Below are 17289 nucleotides of genomic sequence, written 5' to 3' on the forward strand. Positions count from 1 at the left end.
AGGATGCTTCAGAAACCATATACAGATGTTCCTAGCATTTCTTGGGTACATTTCTGCATTTTTCACTGGTGCAGATTAGTGTATGGGTCTCGGTGCTGTGTCACTAAAGACCTTAGCCACAAAACCCATACTGATTCACCAATCCCAAGGAAAGTGAAACTCCAAACCTAAGAGAATCAGCTCCGGCATTTCCTAGGAGGAAACCTATTTTTTTTTTTTTCTCAACTCATTTGGCTGAGGCAATCAGGAGTACGCAGCTGCACGTTAAAGGAAATCATGCTAAAAACCTGCTGTACATGCATCATTAAATTCAAGGTAGAAAAAGCTGTGTCTTAGCTCCTTAGGAGCAGGGGGACTACTGGATCTCAGCCAGAAAGAGAAAATAGTATGTGATTCAAGAAAACAGTTGGATATATGAAGAGGGCCTCGGCCACCCATGGGGAATTACATACCAATTCCTTCTTTTTCATGCACTCCATGAGGATGATGAATAGGTGCTGGGCTTGGGTTCGAGTGTAGGTGAAGGTCTTCTGTATAGTCACCAAGAGCTGGTCCCTCAAAGATTCGTTTATAAGTCTGCAATGGGAACCAATGTCAAACAGGTCAACCCAGCTCCTACTCAGTACACGCTCCTTTTTAAACATTTATTTTGATTGACATGTAATTATACAATTATAGGACACAGTGTGATGTGTTAATACATGATACATTGTATAATAATCAAACCAAAGTATTTAGCACGTCTAGAATCTCATGGATTTATGATTTCCTGTGATAATGTTCAAAATTCTCTCTTCTAGCTATTTTGTAGTATTTTAGCATTCAATATAGCATTGTTCATCATAGCCACCCTCGCGTGCAATAAAAATATAGAACAGAAGAAAGCATTATAAAGATTTACTTTACGTGGCATGGTGTTGTTTTGCATTTTTCTCACAATAGTTATTTCAACTGTGATAATTTTAAAAGAAGCATACTTAAAAATAAACCCTCAGAATCTAAAAGGAAAGTAAGAAGATAAATTTAGGGTGTCTTTTGTTGTTGCTCTTCCCCCCTTTTTTCAATACGGCATGCACTTACCACCCCGTTCCTCAAATTCTATCATTTAAAAAAATGCCTTCAATTAATCATCTGCAGCTTGGTCAGAATTTGTTGTGTTCCCTCTGAGGGACAACACCATCTATCTCTAATTATGAAAAGGTTATATCTTAGTGATGGATTTGGGGGCATCAATTAGCAGAAGTGGGAATTATGTTTCCTCTAAAATGGCATGTCAGCGGTAGTTGGCTTCTGGTTCAAGTCATCACTATTTTATGCCAAGTTTCTGCTCTGTTGCAGTGAAAAGGAGTCTGATTCATAAAAAAGTATCATATTGGCTACATTACTAAAAGATAGCTTTTCTATAAAAATAAATGAAATCAGGGGAGATGCAGCATATCCGATCAATGTACAATTCTATCTTGAATGTAGACCAGTCACAACTAATTTTTAACTCCTCTCTCACTAGCCTGGAAAAACAAAAAAGCTTTCTCTACCAGATTTCAAATGGTGGGGACTGAAAACTCACTAACAAAGACTATTCAAAATCAGGTGGATCAAACTGCTCTCAGGTATCAGCAGCAAAATTACCATCATTCACATAATATTTTACAATTTATATATTGCATATATATATATATATATATATATATATATATATATATAATTTTATCTTGAAACAGCATTTCATTAAGTTACAGAGGGCCTCACTAAGTTGCTGAGTCTGGCCACAAACCTGTGATCCTCTTGTCTCAGCTCCTCAAGTACTGGGATTATAAATGTGTGCCACCATACCCAGCAGGGCTTTCTTGAAATGATTGTTTTTCTAGTTCTTCCTACTTTTCTTCATACAACACTGGTGTGATTTTAAAAAGTTTGACCACAATATTTAGTCACTAGTCAAATTAGAGGTAAGCCCATTTTAGATTTCTTTTTATGGCAGTAGAATAGTGATTGAAAATTTCTTGACATCAAAACATAGTCATAGTATTATGTAAAATTTCAGTTTTGGGACTTGGTTCTTGACAAAGTGCTCTTATTTATGGAAACTGTTAATTTGTGGCTCCATATGTATCAAGGTTATTTTTGGTATACCTCAAATTAGACGGTTTTGTGATAGAAAGTCTAATCACTTAAATGAAGGAAATCTCTATACACTGGAATTTATCCCTCCATTTAAATGCTGTACTTATGATCTGAAGCTTTTTAGATAAGTCACGGAGTAATTTAAAATAGGTCAATATTTATCTAGGGCTCAGGATAACCAACAAAACTCCCCACAGTTTGCAATTAGCATTGCATTCAAGTGCTGGTACTATAGCCCACATGCAGAAACACTTTTCTCCAGATAAATTTAATTATCTGAAATATCAGATTTTCGTTTGTAGATCTAAAAATTAGAAAATGCATTTTGACTTCAGCGAGACTCTTGGAGCTAATCTCAGGTTAATTAATGGCTTTCGAGGAGAGGAGCCCTTTCTGTGACCCTGAGAGAGAATCTGTTAGTTTTTTCAGACACAATATGAGAAAATTTTACTTATATAAATACAACATGGTTAACACCACAATTTGATACTTAAAAGACATCATTTCCCATGGAATCCCTAATTCTCTTAGGCAAAATGAAATGTTATCATTTGTTTGCAGCCAAAATAAATTACTAAAGGACACAGAAAGTGACACGTCTCGACTGAGGTCTCAAGTAATGACATCCCTCACCCCTCCTCCTCTCTCTGCCCTTGCATTCCCATTCCCTTTCTCCTCCTCTTGGTGAAAGTTACCATGTCCTTTCCAATGCTATAGCTTTGGGGCCACAAGTTACAACAGGCTTCTTCCCAGAGAGGCAGGACGGGATTGTTAATGAAAGTACTGCAGCCATCAGGACAGGCTGTCTGGATCCAAGCCATCACCAGCTCGCTGTGTGATCTGGTTGCAAGTTATTTGACTTCATGTTGGCTCATTTGTGTATGTAAGATAAAAATTGTACTTGTCTCAAAGACTTATGAATGTTAGATGAGTTCATTTTTGTAAAAAGGTTCCAAAAGTCCACGGCACATAGCAAGTCCAAACAGGCATTTGTTTTATTCAAATGATGTGATGCTTTTTAGGAAAGAGTCACTGATAGATCCCTTTTTGTTAAGTAGACTAATCTGTGGTTGTGTCCTTTGTACATGATGCAGAATTTTCTCCTGAGATTGACAGTACTCTGCAGACTTAGGAAGCCCAGAGGTTTAAGGTTGAAGACGTAACTGTCCCACTTCAGACAGGTTGGAGACCACCGATTCTTTATTTCACTTGAGAAATGGAAATACTTATATTTAGGAAACTTTAATTGTAGTAGAGTTTTGCATACATACCAGCTAGACATCTACACATTTATTTACTGAGTCATTTATTCAACAAACCATACTGATTCCTACTATGTGCCAGGAACTGTGTTAGGGGTTGAGGGACGAGCAATACGCAGTTCTAGCATCTAGAAGCTCACACGTATCGGGCACTCTGTTGTCTTACATATATCCTGGCCATCGATTAATAGGTAACACACTCTAAAACCTAGAGGGACAAAACAGCGTTTATTTATTGTGTTGATTATTTTGTGGATCAGACAGGGCACAGTGGGGATGACTTTCTCTGCTGCTGCATCATATCTGGGGCCTCAGCTGGATTGGTTGAAATGGTCAAAGAAGCCTACAAGAGCTCACATGAGACTATATGTTTGAGTCCTTAATTTTTCTGCATGTGTCTTACACTGGGGTTGGAACGTTGAAGCCTGTTTCTTTACCTCTAAATCTGGTACCTGGCCTAAAGTAGCTGAGAGAATTGTGGACTGGCTAGCACTGTTCCATAGAAGCTGGCCTCTCCTTAAAGAGACAATATTCAAAGAATACAGACAGAAACTGCAAAGTTTCTTATGACTTAGCCTCAGAACTGTCAAAATGTCATTTCCTGGCATTTGATTGACCAGGCAAGTGACTGAGAGAAGCCCAGATTCAAGAATACATTCCATCTCCTGAGAGAAGAAAGGCATGACTGCACCAAGAAGGGATGATGGATGGCCATCATGGAGACAGACAACCCCATAAGGTAGTTCTATTCAGATGAGACAGTGCGAAGCAGCAATTTTTTTTAACCGTTCAGTGGTGAACAGCCCCACCTGCCTTGTTTTGAATCCTATTTTTAGCAGCAAATTATGGTAAGAACCACCATTGTCTTTAAAAGTGATAATCTAATGACTCATAAATATTTCCAATATTACTTGTTTGTATATAGAATCCAAACTACCATTTCCTTTGGATACAGTGGTCACTCTACATTTATTTGGCACCAACTATGTGCCAGGTGCTTCTTTTAGATGTTGGCACCTGGCCAGAGCCTGTTTTCTCTGTATACCACCATCACATTTTGCTCCTGTCAAATGCTCTATGGAAGGGTGGTTTTCAGTAAAATCTGTGCATACTCGTTCAGTCTTTATTGTTGACCCGAGGCAGGTTAAGTCACTGCCAAAATCTTCATTATTTTTCTTGGTGTCTCTATTTCATGTTGAGGTCTGTTTGGAGAGTGAAGTAACAATAGCACTTGTTGGCTTTAGCAACCCCTGTTAGAAACTAGACGACAGAGAAATTTAACTCCCTCCACTGTTGTCCTGTTTACTTCATTCTCTATCAACCTCAGTTTGGATCTTCAACATGTCTTACACAGAGGGTATCAGAAGCCCACTAATTGGTTCTTTGCTGTCCTCTTCCATTCCATTTCCACTGGTGCCCACTGACTGGTTCTTCCATAAGGCAAACCTGATTCTGTCACATCCTACTTAAAGCCTACAATAGCTTCCTGTCAGTAGCAAGATAACATTTCTACTGACACACGACACTGAAGGCTTGTTCATGGTCTCTCCGTCCAGCTAGGCTCCTTCCTGCTATTTTCTCATGTGTTTCATGAATACTGAATCTCCCAAGCTGGACTCTTGCATCCCTCTATGCCCTTGAACTGCTGTATCTACTGTGTGGCATACACTCTACTCCTGAACTCCTTGCTTAAAACTCATCATTTAGAACTCAGTTCAAACTCTACCTCCCATGTGAAGTCTGCATGACCACTCCCTTGACACTCTCACAGCACATGACATGCATTCCTGCCATTATTATGTTGCATGGAAATATATTGCCTGCTTGCCTCCTGCGGCAGGTCATCAACTCCTTGAATCAATGGTCCCTCAGATGCTAGAGGAGTGCATGGTTCAATGTTGGCGCTGGGGGAATGTCTGTGGATTGACTGAGTTAAGAGCTGTATTGTGTTGGTGACAGGCGGTCTTCTCCAAGCTCCTTTGTCTTCGTGGTGGGATAGAATTCAAGCCTACTTGGGAAAATGGGAGAAGTGGCATAGAGTTTTTCTCTTCAACAACTCAATTTTTTTATCCTTTATTTTAACCAGATTTATTTCTAAGAAATATTCTTGGTCTCTGCCTATCCTTTCGTAAACTCAGAGTATTTAAAAACGAATTGATTGCGTAGCTCAAAAGCCTATGTTTGTTTTTATTTCTGGATAATATTTTAATCTTTCATTTTTAAGTTGCTTTATAGTTTTTGTCAGGAACAGACAGACTCTTATTCACTTTCATCTCCCCTATAATGTTTAGGGTAAATTTTTGATCATAAAAATGCTCAGTGACTGCTTTGAAGACATAAGGATTTTGGTGACATCAGGATAATCTTCACACAGATCTTGGTGGTTTTGACAACTAGAAATAGTTCTATCACATAAAAATAAATACAACATGGATATTCATTTTTCCAACGAATTCTATGTTATAGATGAGAGGAGTGAGGTGGATTTTGTGATCTTCTATAGAAGATGGAATGATATAATCAAGGCAACTATGATATGGTGCCTTTGGTTGCAATACAATTAATTTATTTACTATTGAGGGATTTGAGACATATTATTCAGTCTCTTAAAAGTCTGCAACTCATCTGTTAAATGGAAGTAGCATATGTCTCTTAAGGTTTATGTGTTTAGAGAAAAAAAAATCATGTATGGAAGTACCTGGCAGTGCCCTGGCATATAGTGTTCAATAACTGGCAGTTTTTGTCTAAAGCACTCTAGAGTCTATTGACCTTGCAAGGAATCCCAAAGATGCCTGGCTCAAAACTGAAGCAGGGGTCATTGGCATGCAAATTAGCTGAAGGAGACTATCCCTATGAAGAGATAGATTCTGGTATTTCTATAAAGGTTGGATGAAACAGGTTTGTGAATGGGATGGAAAAGGCCAGAATCCAAAACCACTTAGCCAAAGGGAGAAGCTATTAGCTCTTAGATCACATCCATCAAAATTAGGCAGAAATAAATGAGCTGGTGATGCTAAAATGCCCTGAAACCAATGCCTCTGGATAGTTTTATGCCCTCTCAAAGTTATCAGATGCCCACAGTTCCTTCTAATTCATTAAAAGGCACATACATATTTTTTTCAGCATTAGAAGCCCTAAGAGCAACTTCTAGAGTAAGTGATGATTCATCACCCATCTTTAAGTGTCCAGTCTAGAAAATTGTTCACCTGGGCTTTTCTGAGGACTCCATGTGAGGGCAATGTGAGGAAGTTAGAAGGATCTTAGAGAAACTGCCCCATATCAGACAGAATGTATACACAGTGATGGTACAGTCTGTTCTCTAACAAATTCCACTATTGCTCAAATTTGATCACACAAATTTGACCACAGAGTGATCATTGCTTATGTTTGATAACCCCCCCCCACTCTAGAATCCTGAGCTTCGGTAAGCTCTAAGGCAGAGGTACATATACTGAAAGGAACAGAAGGTGGGTGGTAAGGTGGAACTAAGGAGGGGCAGCAAACATCTACTACAAGACCAGCTTCATGCTATGCATTTTATATACAGAATTTCATAAGCAGAGTAATCTCAGAAAATCCTAACTAGATTGTAAACTACTTGATGCATGGACAATACAGGTTGTTACTTAAGCATTCTCTTTTCTCCTTCCTCCCAGGGTAAACAAGGTGCTAAAGAAAGGCTTTTTACCAATCCCTTATCTTCATCCCCCTTACTTGACTCTTTTACCATATGTGTATTGCCTTCTAAAAATTATACAATGTGGTTCTTGACAACCTATATGACTTTGCTAAAACATAAGCCATACCGACAGGAATACTTGTTCTTTTTGTTGTTGTTGTTGTTGTTGATGTTGCTCATTGTTGTGCTTTTGCCACTGCCTGGAACAGGGCTTAGACCACGGTAGTTGTTCAAAAACTGTTTGTCATGCTCAAACTAGGGAGTATTAGGAATAGCATAGAGACTCCAGGTAATGGAGGGGAAACCTCAGCAAAGCTAGAATGGAAGGGTAGAGAGGAAGAGGCTGAGGTTGATTAACGGAGGAGCGACATTGGAATACATGTAAAAGTATGTATGTAGCCTGGTTAACCTGTTGGGAGAGGGGAAGGGGAATTGGGGGAGAGGGCACCAAGCAGTCTGAATGTATGCCGTTCTCAATATGATCCACATAAAAATAAAAAAATTACAAAAACCGTCCAGTGATGGGATACATAATGGTGGATGAGATAGTGATTAAAGTATGAAATAGCACTGTCAAGTAATATTGTAAATCCATCAGAGGCACTGCAGCACTCTCAGTTTGGTGGAAACCAATCATAGAAATGTAAGAGCCATGCCATCCATGTGGAGATCATGAGCCATATGTGGCCACTTTAATGTAATTGTAATAAAATAGAATATAAAATAAAAATTCAAATACTGTCACACTAGCCACAATTCAAGTGCTCAGGGTCTGTCTGCTAAAACAGCAAAGATACAGATTCCATTATTACAGAAGAATCTGCTGAAGAGCTTGACAGGGTTGCCAAATTCCCCACCTCCTGCTTAGACTAGCTGGCTGTTCAGGTACAAAATTCTGAACAGCTTTTGCTCTGTTCATGCATTGCATTTTTTCTCCTTTCCTTGTTTTTGGTTATAAATGTGCCCAAGAGTAGAGAGTGAAGCGTTGCCAAATAATACAGACTACAACATGGACAGAAAGATTTTCTGCCAAAATGGCAGAACCATTTCAACCAGAGAAAGCAGAGAAAGACAACTTTTTTTCCAATCAAAAAAGGAACTTTCTTCGGCCAAAGAAAGACTAAAAGTGCAAAGACTAAAAGACTAAAATAAGATATAAGATTCCAGGGATACAGGAATCTGTACTGTTGTCCAGAAAGGTCTTGTTCATCTTTAATAAAGCTTTTCATTAATATTTTCATTTCTGGTTGAATGGCAAAACATGTCCTCTGAGCTCAGTCCAAGTAATATCCCACCAGTGAACACTGCCAGCAAGAGGAACAGGCAACATGTTTATTATTGGTGGTGGTGGCGGCTGCTAATGCCTGAAATACCAGTACTTGGGAGGCCGAGACAAGAGGATTACAGGTTCCAGACTAGCTTCAGCAACTTAGACCCTATTTCAAAATAAAAAATAAAATAGGGCTGGGGGTGTAGCTCAGGGGTAGAATGTCCATGGATTCAGTCCCTAGTACCACACACAAAAGAAATGTTTATTAGGTCCTGCAAAAAAAAAAAAAAAAAAAAAAAGGAAAAATTAAAGTTGGATTGAGATGTAAGAAGTCCCTGGGCAGGAAATACATGGATGCTTCTTCAGTGGATATGCTTTCAATGTTGGTTCAACCTTTAATCAGACGAGACATTAACTAGCATGTGAAAAGACATAGAAGTTAGATGCAGCCTTCTCTGTTGTCTGAAATATCTCAACTCTGAGGTAAGCAAAGTAAACCTCCGTGGTCACTGGGTTTCATCTTCCTAGGAGGCAATATGGTGTAGGCGCTGAGAGTTCCATAGCTCCAGCCCCAATCTGGGCAGGCCACTCACTAGCTGTGGTATAGTTAGCAAGTAACATAATTTTTCTAGCCTACATTGTTTTTTCATTTTAAAACTGGGGATAATAATAAGAACTATCTTGTAGAGTTTATGAAATATGTTTAGATTGGGCTCTTGCATGCATAGGCTTTAAAAAATATACTAATTCCAATGTCTCAAACATGCTGTTGGAGAGGGGTATGAGTAAACAGGAAAAGTAAATCTAAATTCTCTCACTAAATAATTTGCCAAATTATTCCTTATACTCCTCTACTACTTTGAGATGTTGGGGCAAATATAATTTCTCTCTTTTTGTTACATATTCTATGATGGATTAATTACTAGTTTTTTAAAACTATTATTTCTTATACGTTATCCAGGAACATATGTTGAGTCAGTTTGTCCCTCAGCCTAGGTTCAAAGAGTTTTCTACAATGAAGAGTTTCTCATTCATTGACTATGTAAGGCTCATATCATCAGATCATTTAAGCGCTGATGTGATAAGAAATGGACTCATTCCTTTCTCTTGAGTGTCTTTTTGCCAACATGATGAAATGTAGTTTCCATGGATGTGTAGGAATATATTCTCTACTGCTCACTCCATTACTCTTGGGGATTTCTGCTTGTGAATTGGTACTTAATTTGCCTTGAATGTCTCAAGAACACATAAGAAACATGTATATCAACTCTCAGACAGTTGTCCAGCAATTAGGATAATGAAAAGCTTTATTAAAGATGAACAAGACCTTTCTGGACAACAGTACAGATTCCTGTATCCCTGGAATCTTATATCTTATTTTAGTCTTTTAGTCTTTGCACTTTTAGTCTTTCTTTGGCCGAAGAAAGTTCCTTTTTTGATTGGAAAAAAAGTTGTCTTTCTCTGCTTTCTCTGGTTGAAGGAAGTTTTTTTTTTTTTTTTTAGAAAGTTTTGCAGGTGGCCAATGGTATATATTGTTTTCGTAAATCCTGTGGTCTGTGATCAGCATCTGAGAATTGCATGGGGAATTTGGGGGAAGTTCCTTAAGAATATCCCAAACATTATTATTAATGAAACCACTGGGGAGGCTGTTAATCCACTATATTTCTAGCAGCTGCAGGTTCTAATGTCAGCCATGTTGATTCGGAACTCATTTCCTCTAATGCAGGGGGAATAAACATAAGGACATTTTCTTTGTGCCTCACTCAGGTAAGCTTTGTATCTATTTGTGGATATCAGTACCTCCATAACATCTTATCTTGAGAGAAAGGCTATGCTCTAGAACGACAGGAAAAAAATGACTAGAAATAAAGTGGGTAAAGAAACATATCTGTCCATCTCATGGTAAGACAGAAAGGCCTGTGACAGCAGGATGTGCTGGAGAGTGCGTGGGGAACAGTCCAGCGGAGCTGTAGGGTGTGTGGAAGGCACGCTAGTGCTCAAGGGCCCTAGTGAGCACCTGGGACAGGATACACAGGGCCTCAAGTCCATGGAAGGGAATGTGGAGCTGACCTGTACATTGCCTTAGTAGCTGGGAGCCAGGTAAAGAGAGGGAGGATCCAGGAGAGTTTTCTCAACACTCTCCAGCACTCCTTTGACATACAAATTACTTAACCCCAACCAAATTCATTGAATTAGAGAATTGGGGGTTGGAACCAAGTAATTTATGCTTTTTGTTGTTGTGTTTTCTTCTTTTTCACATTTATTTTAATTTACAAATAAAAATTACACATATTTATAGTGTATAGCCTAAATCAATATATGCATATATTGTGGAATCGGTGAAGCTAATTAACATATACATTAATGTTTATACTTATTTTTCCTGGAAAGAACACTTAAGTCTACTCTCAACAGTTTTCAAGCATCCAATATGTTATGACTGTAGTCATGTGATATACAGTAGATCTCTTGAACTTTTATTCCTGCCTAGCAAATTATCTTAAGAGGCCCCTGGGTGATGCTGGTGCAAAGTAAGGGTTGAGAAGCACACACAGGTCTAGGCTTTCTACTCTATATACAAATAGCAAAGTTACAATATAGCAAAGTCCTATCTCATCTCTTTTCTAGATTGTAATTCTACTTGAGATTTCATTTGAGAAAAAAGTTTAGGAGCTTTTGAGGGTGAAAATCAGGCATGTGGGATGTTGGGACCCTAACGGTTGTCCATGACAGTTATGGGGTGGGATAGTCCCAGTGTTGGGCTTCTGAAGCTGACCCTGTTCCTCTCTATAGCTGAGAAAATCATCATTCACATTCATCTAGCACCCTTTTACTTTTAAATATCTTGGCTTCTCCCACAGCATTCATCTTTCCCTTTTGTAATTGGTAGGATCTTTTGAACTAGTTAGAAAATAATTTGGACAAGAAAAAAAAAAGGAGCTAAATGAACTGAATACTTTTAATAAATCCGTGTAAATAAAAAGCCAGGTCTGTCAGTCCTACCAAAATGAGTGTTTTTAGAGGCTAGTTTGCTCTTCGGGGAAACATTCTCAAGTCTGACAGATGTTTGGAGCCAGGCAAACCACAGCTATGGTCAAGAATGAAATGAGGCGATCTGTGCTAAACACACTTTTCAAGTCTACTGGGTTCCATAGGCCAATGTGGCAGAGGGTACCAAGTGCCACGGTGATGCTACAGTGACCCATAAAGAGAAGGCAGGGGAGGCAGAGAAGCTGAAGAAATTATTTTTAAAACATCACAGAAGTATAAAGAGAAATCTACTATCTATCTATCTCTCTATCTAATCTATCATCTATCATCTATTTATTGAATCTATCTATTTGTGATACTGGGGATTGAATCCAGAGGCATTCTACCTTTAAGCTACAACCTCCTGATTTTATTATTTGGAAATAGGGTCTTCCTAGGTTGATGAGAATCTCACTACTTGCTCAGGCTGTCCTTGAACATGTGACCTCCTGTCTCAGCCTCTTAAGTAAGGGATTACAGGTGTGTGCCACCACACCCGGCTGAGACACCTATTTTTTTAAATTTGAAAATGAAATTTCTGAAATTATGGTTCATGAATTACACTCATTGGAATCATCTGGAGTTTGTTTTTTAAATAGTTTCTTGGACCCCATCTCAGGCCCATCAAAACCAGGATTTATAGGGGAATTTGTATGTCCTAAAGCTATCCAGATGAGTCTCAGGTATTCCAGAATTTTATAATCACATGCTTATTACAAATATTTTCCATAAAACAAGTAGCAAGAGTCAGCTAAACAAGTCTTAGAGGAATGTAATTATTAGATACTTCCAAAATCTTTACCTGGCTTTGATGAGTGCTCTGAAAGTTGTAGACAATGGTTCTCTAAAAGGAATTTTTCAAGCCGGGCGTGGTGGCGCATGCTTGTAATCTCAGCATTTGGGAGGCTGAGACCGGAGGATCGCGGTTCGCGGACAGCCTCAGCTACTTAGTGAGGCCCTCCGTAACTTAGTGAGACCCTGTTTCAAAATAAAGAACAAAAAAATAGGGCTGGGGGTGTAGCTTGGAGGTAGAATGCCCGTGGGTTCCATCCCCAGTACCACAAAAAATAAATTAAAAAAAAAGGATCAGAACTCAATTAAAAAAAATAAAAGGATTTTTTCTGAAATAATGGGTTACCCAAATATGATTTTTAAAAAAAATGTTCATGCTTTATATTCAATGACATTTTCCTCATGAGATGGGAGTTGAGCAGTTCTGAAGCAAACTTAATCAAGGTGGGGAATGATGGGTCAACTTAGATCCAGGACTTGGCAGCTCTGTGGAGGGGTCCTTAAACTCCAGATAATCTTTAAGTTCATGTTTCATTCCCTCCATGTTGACACGTATGGGGTGGGAGATTAACAGAAAACTGGAAGACAAAATTATTTGTCCTATTTTTCACTTTTCTAAAAAAAAATGGGGATACTTTAGCCTCGTGAAGTTTGGATACAATGACATAGGTAGCTATATAATCTATACTTTTATGTGTTCCATGCAGACAAAAATTGTAGTAATACTCCTTGTGGAATTTTCTCCATCTACCCTAATCTATGCCTTTTCTGCCTTCTCAGAACTCAGTAACTAATATTTAGTTGAAAATTATTTGTGGTTACATAACTGCTAAAATTATGTATCTTTGCGGAACACTATTTCTTTTCATAGTATCCATGGTACCTAAAATGAAAAATACCAAAGGATGAATTGATTTGAGAAGTCACGGTATCGGTCCTATCTTTAAGTTTTTAGTTAAATTTTAAATATATATGTATATGTGTATGTATAAAGAACAGGCATTTATGTATCATTAATCAAATGATTAAGCATTATTATACAAGATTATGTTAATTTTACATGATTAAACTAATTCACTGAATTAAACTACTTTTATTACATTGAACTTTAATATGTAAATTTGATTTAATATTATATATACACACATAAAAATATTACCATACTAGCTCAGAGGGTTTTTTCTTTACTCATATTCAAAGTGAATCATTTTTTGCAATACAAGAGAGTGACAAATCTTATTTTTATTTTTCTGTCATCTAGGTAGACGCTAGGTTTAGATTCAGATTTTGATGGAAAAGGAGAAAAGGAAAAACTGATCAGATGGCTATTTTGTGGATAATTAATATCTAATATGCCATCAAGAGGATTCTGAAAAATGCACTACGTAAGTGTGCTCTTAAAACACCCAGAACTTTTGCTAGTGACTCATGTGTGTTTAAAAACCATTACAACATCTTTGACAGCTTGAAAGGGCCAAGTCTTGTTCATTATCCAACAATTCCATGCACATAGATATTAACTTGGAAAAAAGTTTATAAAAATATTTTTATGAATAAGGCTATTAGTATTCTTTGTACAGGATGTTTCTACAATGTATTAGTTTTCCTCTAATAAAGTTACAAAAAAGAATCAAGTTTTGACTATTCTTATAGAAAATGCTGGAAAAGAGACAATGGCAAAATGAGATTTTCAGAAACTATAATGCACACTTGAAGTCAGCTTGCTTGGTATCTGTTTCCTTCTTTTGCGCTTGACATTCCAATTACATCTAAATCATGTGGGGACACAAGCCATCGAGATCAATTACTTTCTTTCTGCAGATCTCAGGGAGATAAATGATAGGGTTTTGACATCTTCAGCTTTGGCTAGAAACCTCTGGAGCAGCAGGAGGAAATATCCGAGATCACTGCACAGGGGGATAGGCCCCAGGGAACACAGACTACACCTGCATTTCAAAAATGTCTCGTTTTCTGGGGACTTTCTCCTATCTTTGACCATTTTGCTGTATATTTGGAGGGAAACAAACTACAGTTACATAAGTGGAAGGCACACAACATGCTTTTTCTTTTTCATCTCTAGCTGGTGTCCCATTTATGCCTTTGCCTAACCTAATAAAAATATAAGAGCTCTTATTAAGCTTTTTTGAAATAAATGATATACTTTACTCCCAAGAATGAGCCATTGCTCATTTATTTTTCATAGTATCTAATGCAAATTTCACTGGAACATAAGAATGTGGTATTTGCCCCACTGATAATTTCCTAAAAGTTATGAACGTACTACTAGAACAGTTCAAGGCTTTCTGCTATCTGCTAGCTTTGCTTCTTATCCTAGGGTATATAAAAACCGGTAAATTCAGGTGAGTATTTTTGGGATAAAGATGCTAAAGTAAACATTGCTAATAAAATTTTTTATGACCGAGAAACATTGTTTTAGAACACACGTGTTCAGTTGTCTTTTTTTTTTTTTTTTTGCAGTATCGGGATGGAACCCACGGACATTCAATCTCCAAGATACAAACTCAGCCCTACTTTTTATTCTTTATTTTGAAACAAGGTCTCACTGAGTTGCAAAGGGCCTCACTTAAGTAGTAGCTGAGGCTGTCTTTGAACCGCGATCCTCCTGTCTCAGCCTCCTGAATGCTGGGATTACAAGCGTGCACCATCATGCCTGGCTCACATGTCTTTTTTTGTACTAACATTTATCATCAGTGAAGTTCTCGCTCACTGAATGATAAATGAGGGGCTAGGCCACACTTCCTTGCAATCTTGAGATAGACAATGATCAGGCAAAGGAGTCTCTGATTTCAGGAGATTAGAGCCTGAAAGGTGTTCCCAACTACAGGCAGAGCTGTTCATCTTGCTTTATCAAGCACGACAAAAAGTGGAATCTTGGTATTTAAAAATAATCTAGGTAATTAAATATAAGCTACTTGGGTAGCATTAGTCTCTTTGTGTTTGTTATGTTTATTCATTTGTGACTAAGAAATAAAATCTGATAAAATTTCCAAAACAATGAAATTTGCTAGGGAAAGAGATTACTGACTCATTGTAAACCAAAGCAGGTGAGAAGTAGAAAATTCATTACAACAAGAAAATACTGGCATCTGACATTTCTTTCAGGCGGTGTATGCCACAGGACAAAGATGACGAGAAAAGGACAAAATAAGAATTTAATTGCAATTGTCTTTTAGCTTATTCAAGCCCATTTGCACTGATACATACAGTCTGTCTTTTTCTAACACAGTAATCTCATCTACACTAACTCATCATTTTTGCCAATTGTAATCTGCTTCCAAAGTGATTCTCTTTTCAAATTCATATTCTTGGAAAGGAATTCAAAGACAGAGTAGAAAAGTGATAAAGGTTAAAATAGAAGGTGTGAATATTTTACTCCTTTAAGATTTCAGATAAAAACCTGTATCGCTGAATCTACATTATATATAGTCCTTGGGCCTGTATTTATTAAAAAGCTCATAAGTGAGCCGGGCATGGTGGTCCACGCTTGTAATCCCTGCGCTTGGGAGGCGGAGACAGGAGGATCGCGCAGGTTCAGAGCCAGCCACACTGGCTAAAAAGACCCTGTTTCCAAATAAAAAAGTATAAAAATAGGTCTGGGAGTGTAGCCCGGATGTAGGAGGGTTTCCAGGAACCCCAGTACCAGCACCAAAAAAAAAAAAAAAAAAAAGCTCATAAGTGAACTTAATTTTAAAATCACATTTATGTTACCAAAATAACTGAAAAGATACTAATTCAGACCTGAAATAAAGGTTTCATAAATAGGTGTGCATTTTTCCTCTATCTAATTTTGTATGTGCAATGACACAGGTATTTATATAGAGATGTTTAAATGAATACAGTCATTTTATATTTATTTGTGGTGAAATATATCCAACTCTGTTTAACTTTGTTTGAAATCAAAGAAAAAAATCCTTCTTGGCTGAATAAAGTCTAGGTGGGTCATTTTTTTTTTTTTAAGAAAGCACACTATTGCAGAATAATGTTCTTTAAAAATGATTTTTATATTGGCTGCACATATGCGGCTAGACAATTTCTTATCAAGCTAAATAAACATGATTAATTCTGGCAGATATTCAGATGACACACAGGAACATTCTGACTTCATTTTATCATGATAAATTTATCACTGCTTTCCCAGAACAAGGATGCATTTTTATCATAACACTGTATCCATAATACATCTGTGTGTGTGTGTGTGTGTGTGTGTGTGTGTGTGTGTTTCTTTCCATATCCACAAAGCTTATTTTTAGGCTTCTATTTGCTTAAACTTTATAAATATTTCTTAATTTTAAAAAGTTCCAAAATATAAAACTATACTTTATCTCCACACTATATCTTATTTGTAGGAGTACAATAATTTACAAAGGCTAGAAAGCAAAAAAAAAAAAAAAAGTCTAAAAACCATATAAGTTCTTGAGTTTATTTCTGAAAAAAAAAGAACATATTGCTATATTTATAGAAATGAGAATTCCAGCTAACTTTAAAAAAAAAAAAAGCACAGTTAAGGATCTTGAATTTTGATTGGTAGTCAACATGAAGACCTGTGGGCAAATGTTCTCTTTTTAGGTCATTAGCTACAAAATGGGCCAATACTTACTATCCAAGGAGATAATAATAGCAATCGAAGTAAATTTACCACTAAGCAAGCTCCAGCTTCAGTTCACATTTTTATTTTATTTTATTTTATTTTATTTTATTTTATTTTATTTTATTTTAGGTTTTTAGGGGGGAGAATCAAATCTTTAGGCCAAAAATCAGAGTCAAGATTTGCCATGTTATGCTGGAAGCCCCATGCCTTTCATAATTCCTAGGTTCACCTCTTTGGGTTTCTGAATTAACTAGGTAACTAGGATGGCAGACAAAAACAAGGATTAGGTTGTGGAGAAAAGAGATGGTATTGGGCTAGCACTTACAAACGTTATGGCAGGCTGGGTAAGAGGGAGGTGCAGGAGGGAGTATCCTGCAGTAGGTAAGCTCATCTGTCATTTAATTATAACTTCATGCTCATTCTCTTACTAGAGTTATTATAGATTCTGGAGGGTGGCAATTGTATGTTATTATTATTGTTATTTTTTATATCTCAGTGTTTGGCATAGTATGGGGCACCTGCT

The 17289-nt window shown here is 37.3% G+C and overlaps 1 protein-coding gene across 22 annotated transcripts in view; it reads right to left on the reverse strand.

Annotated features, from left to right (window-relative positions):
• The window catches only part of TRPM3 (transient receptor potential cation channel subfamily M member 3), a gene marked incomplete at both ends in the record, with an annotated part of 906375 nt that overhangs the window by 202440 nt on the left and 686646 nt on the right, over positions 1 to 17289 (reverse strand). For all 22 annotated transcript variants that reach the window (XM_080708373.1, XM_080708370.1, XM_080708385.1 and 19 more), the window contains one exon: positions 453 to 576. In XM_080708373.1, coding sequence (XP_080564499.1) covers positions 453 to 576 — 124 coding nt within the window. The remainder of the gene's footprint in view (positions 1 to 452; positions 577 to 17289) is intronic.

This window comes from Muscardinus avellanarius (genome assembly GCF_963383645.1).
Source record: "Muscardinus avellanarius genome assembly, chromosome: 13".
Lineage (NCBI taxonomy): Eukaryota > Metazoa > Chordata > Mammalia > Rodentia > Gliridae > Muscardinus > Muscardinus avellanarius.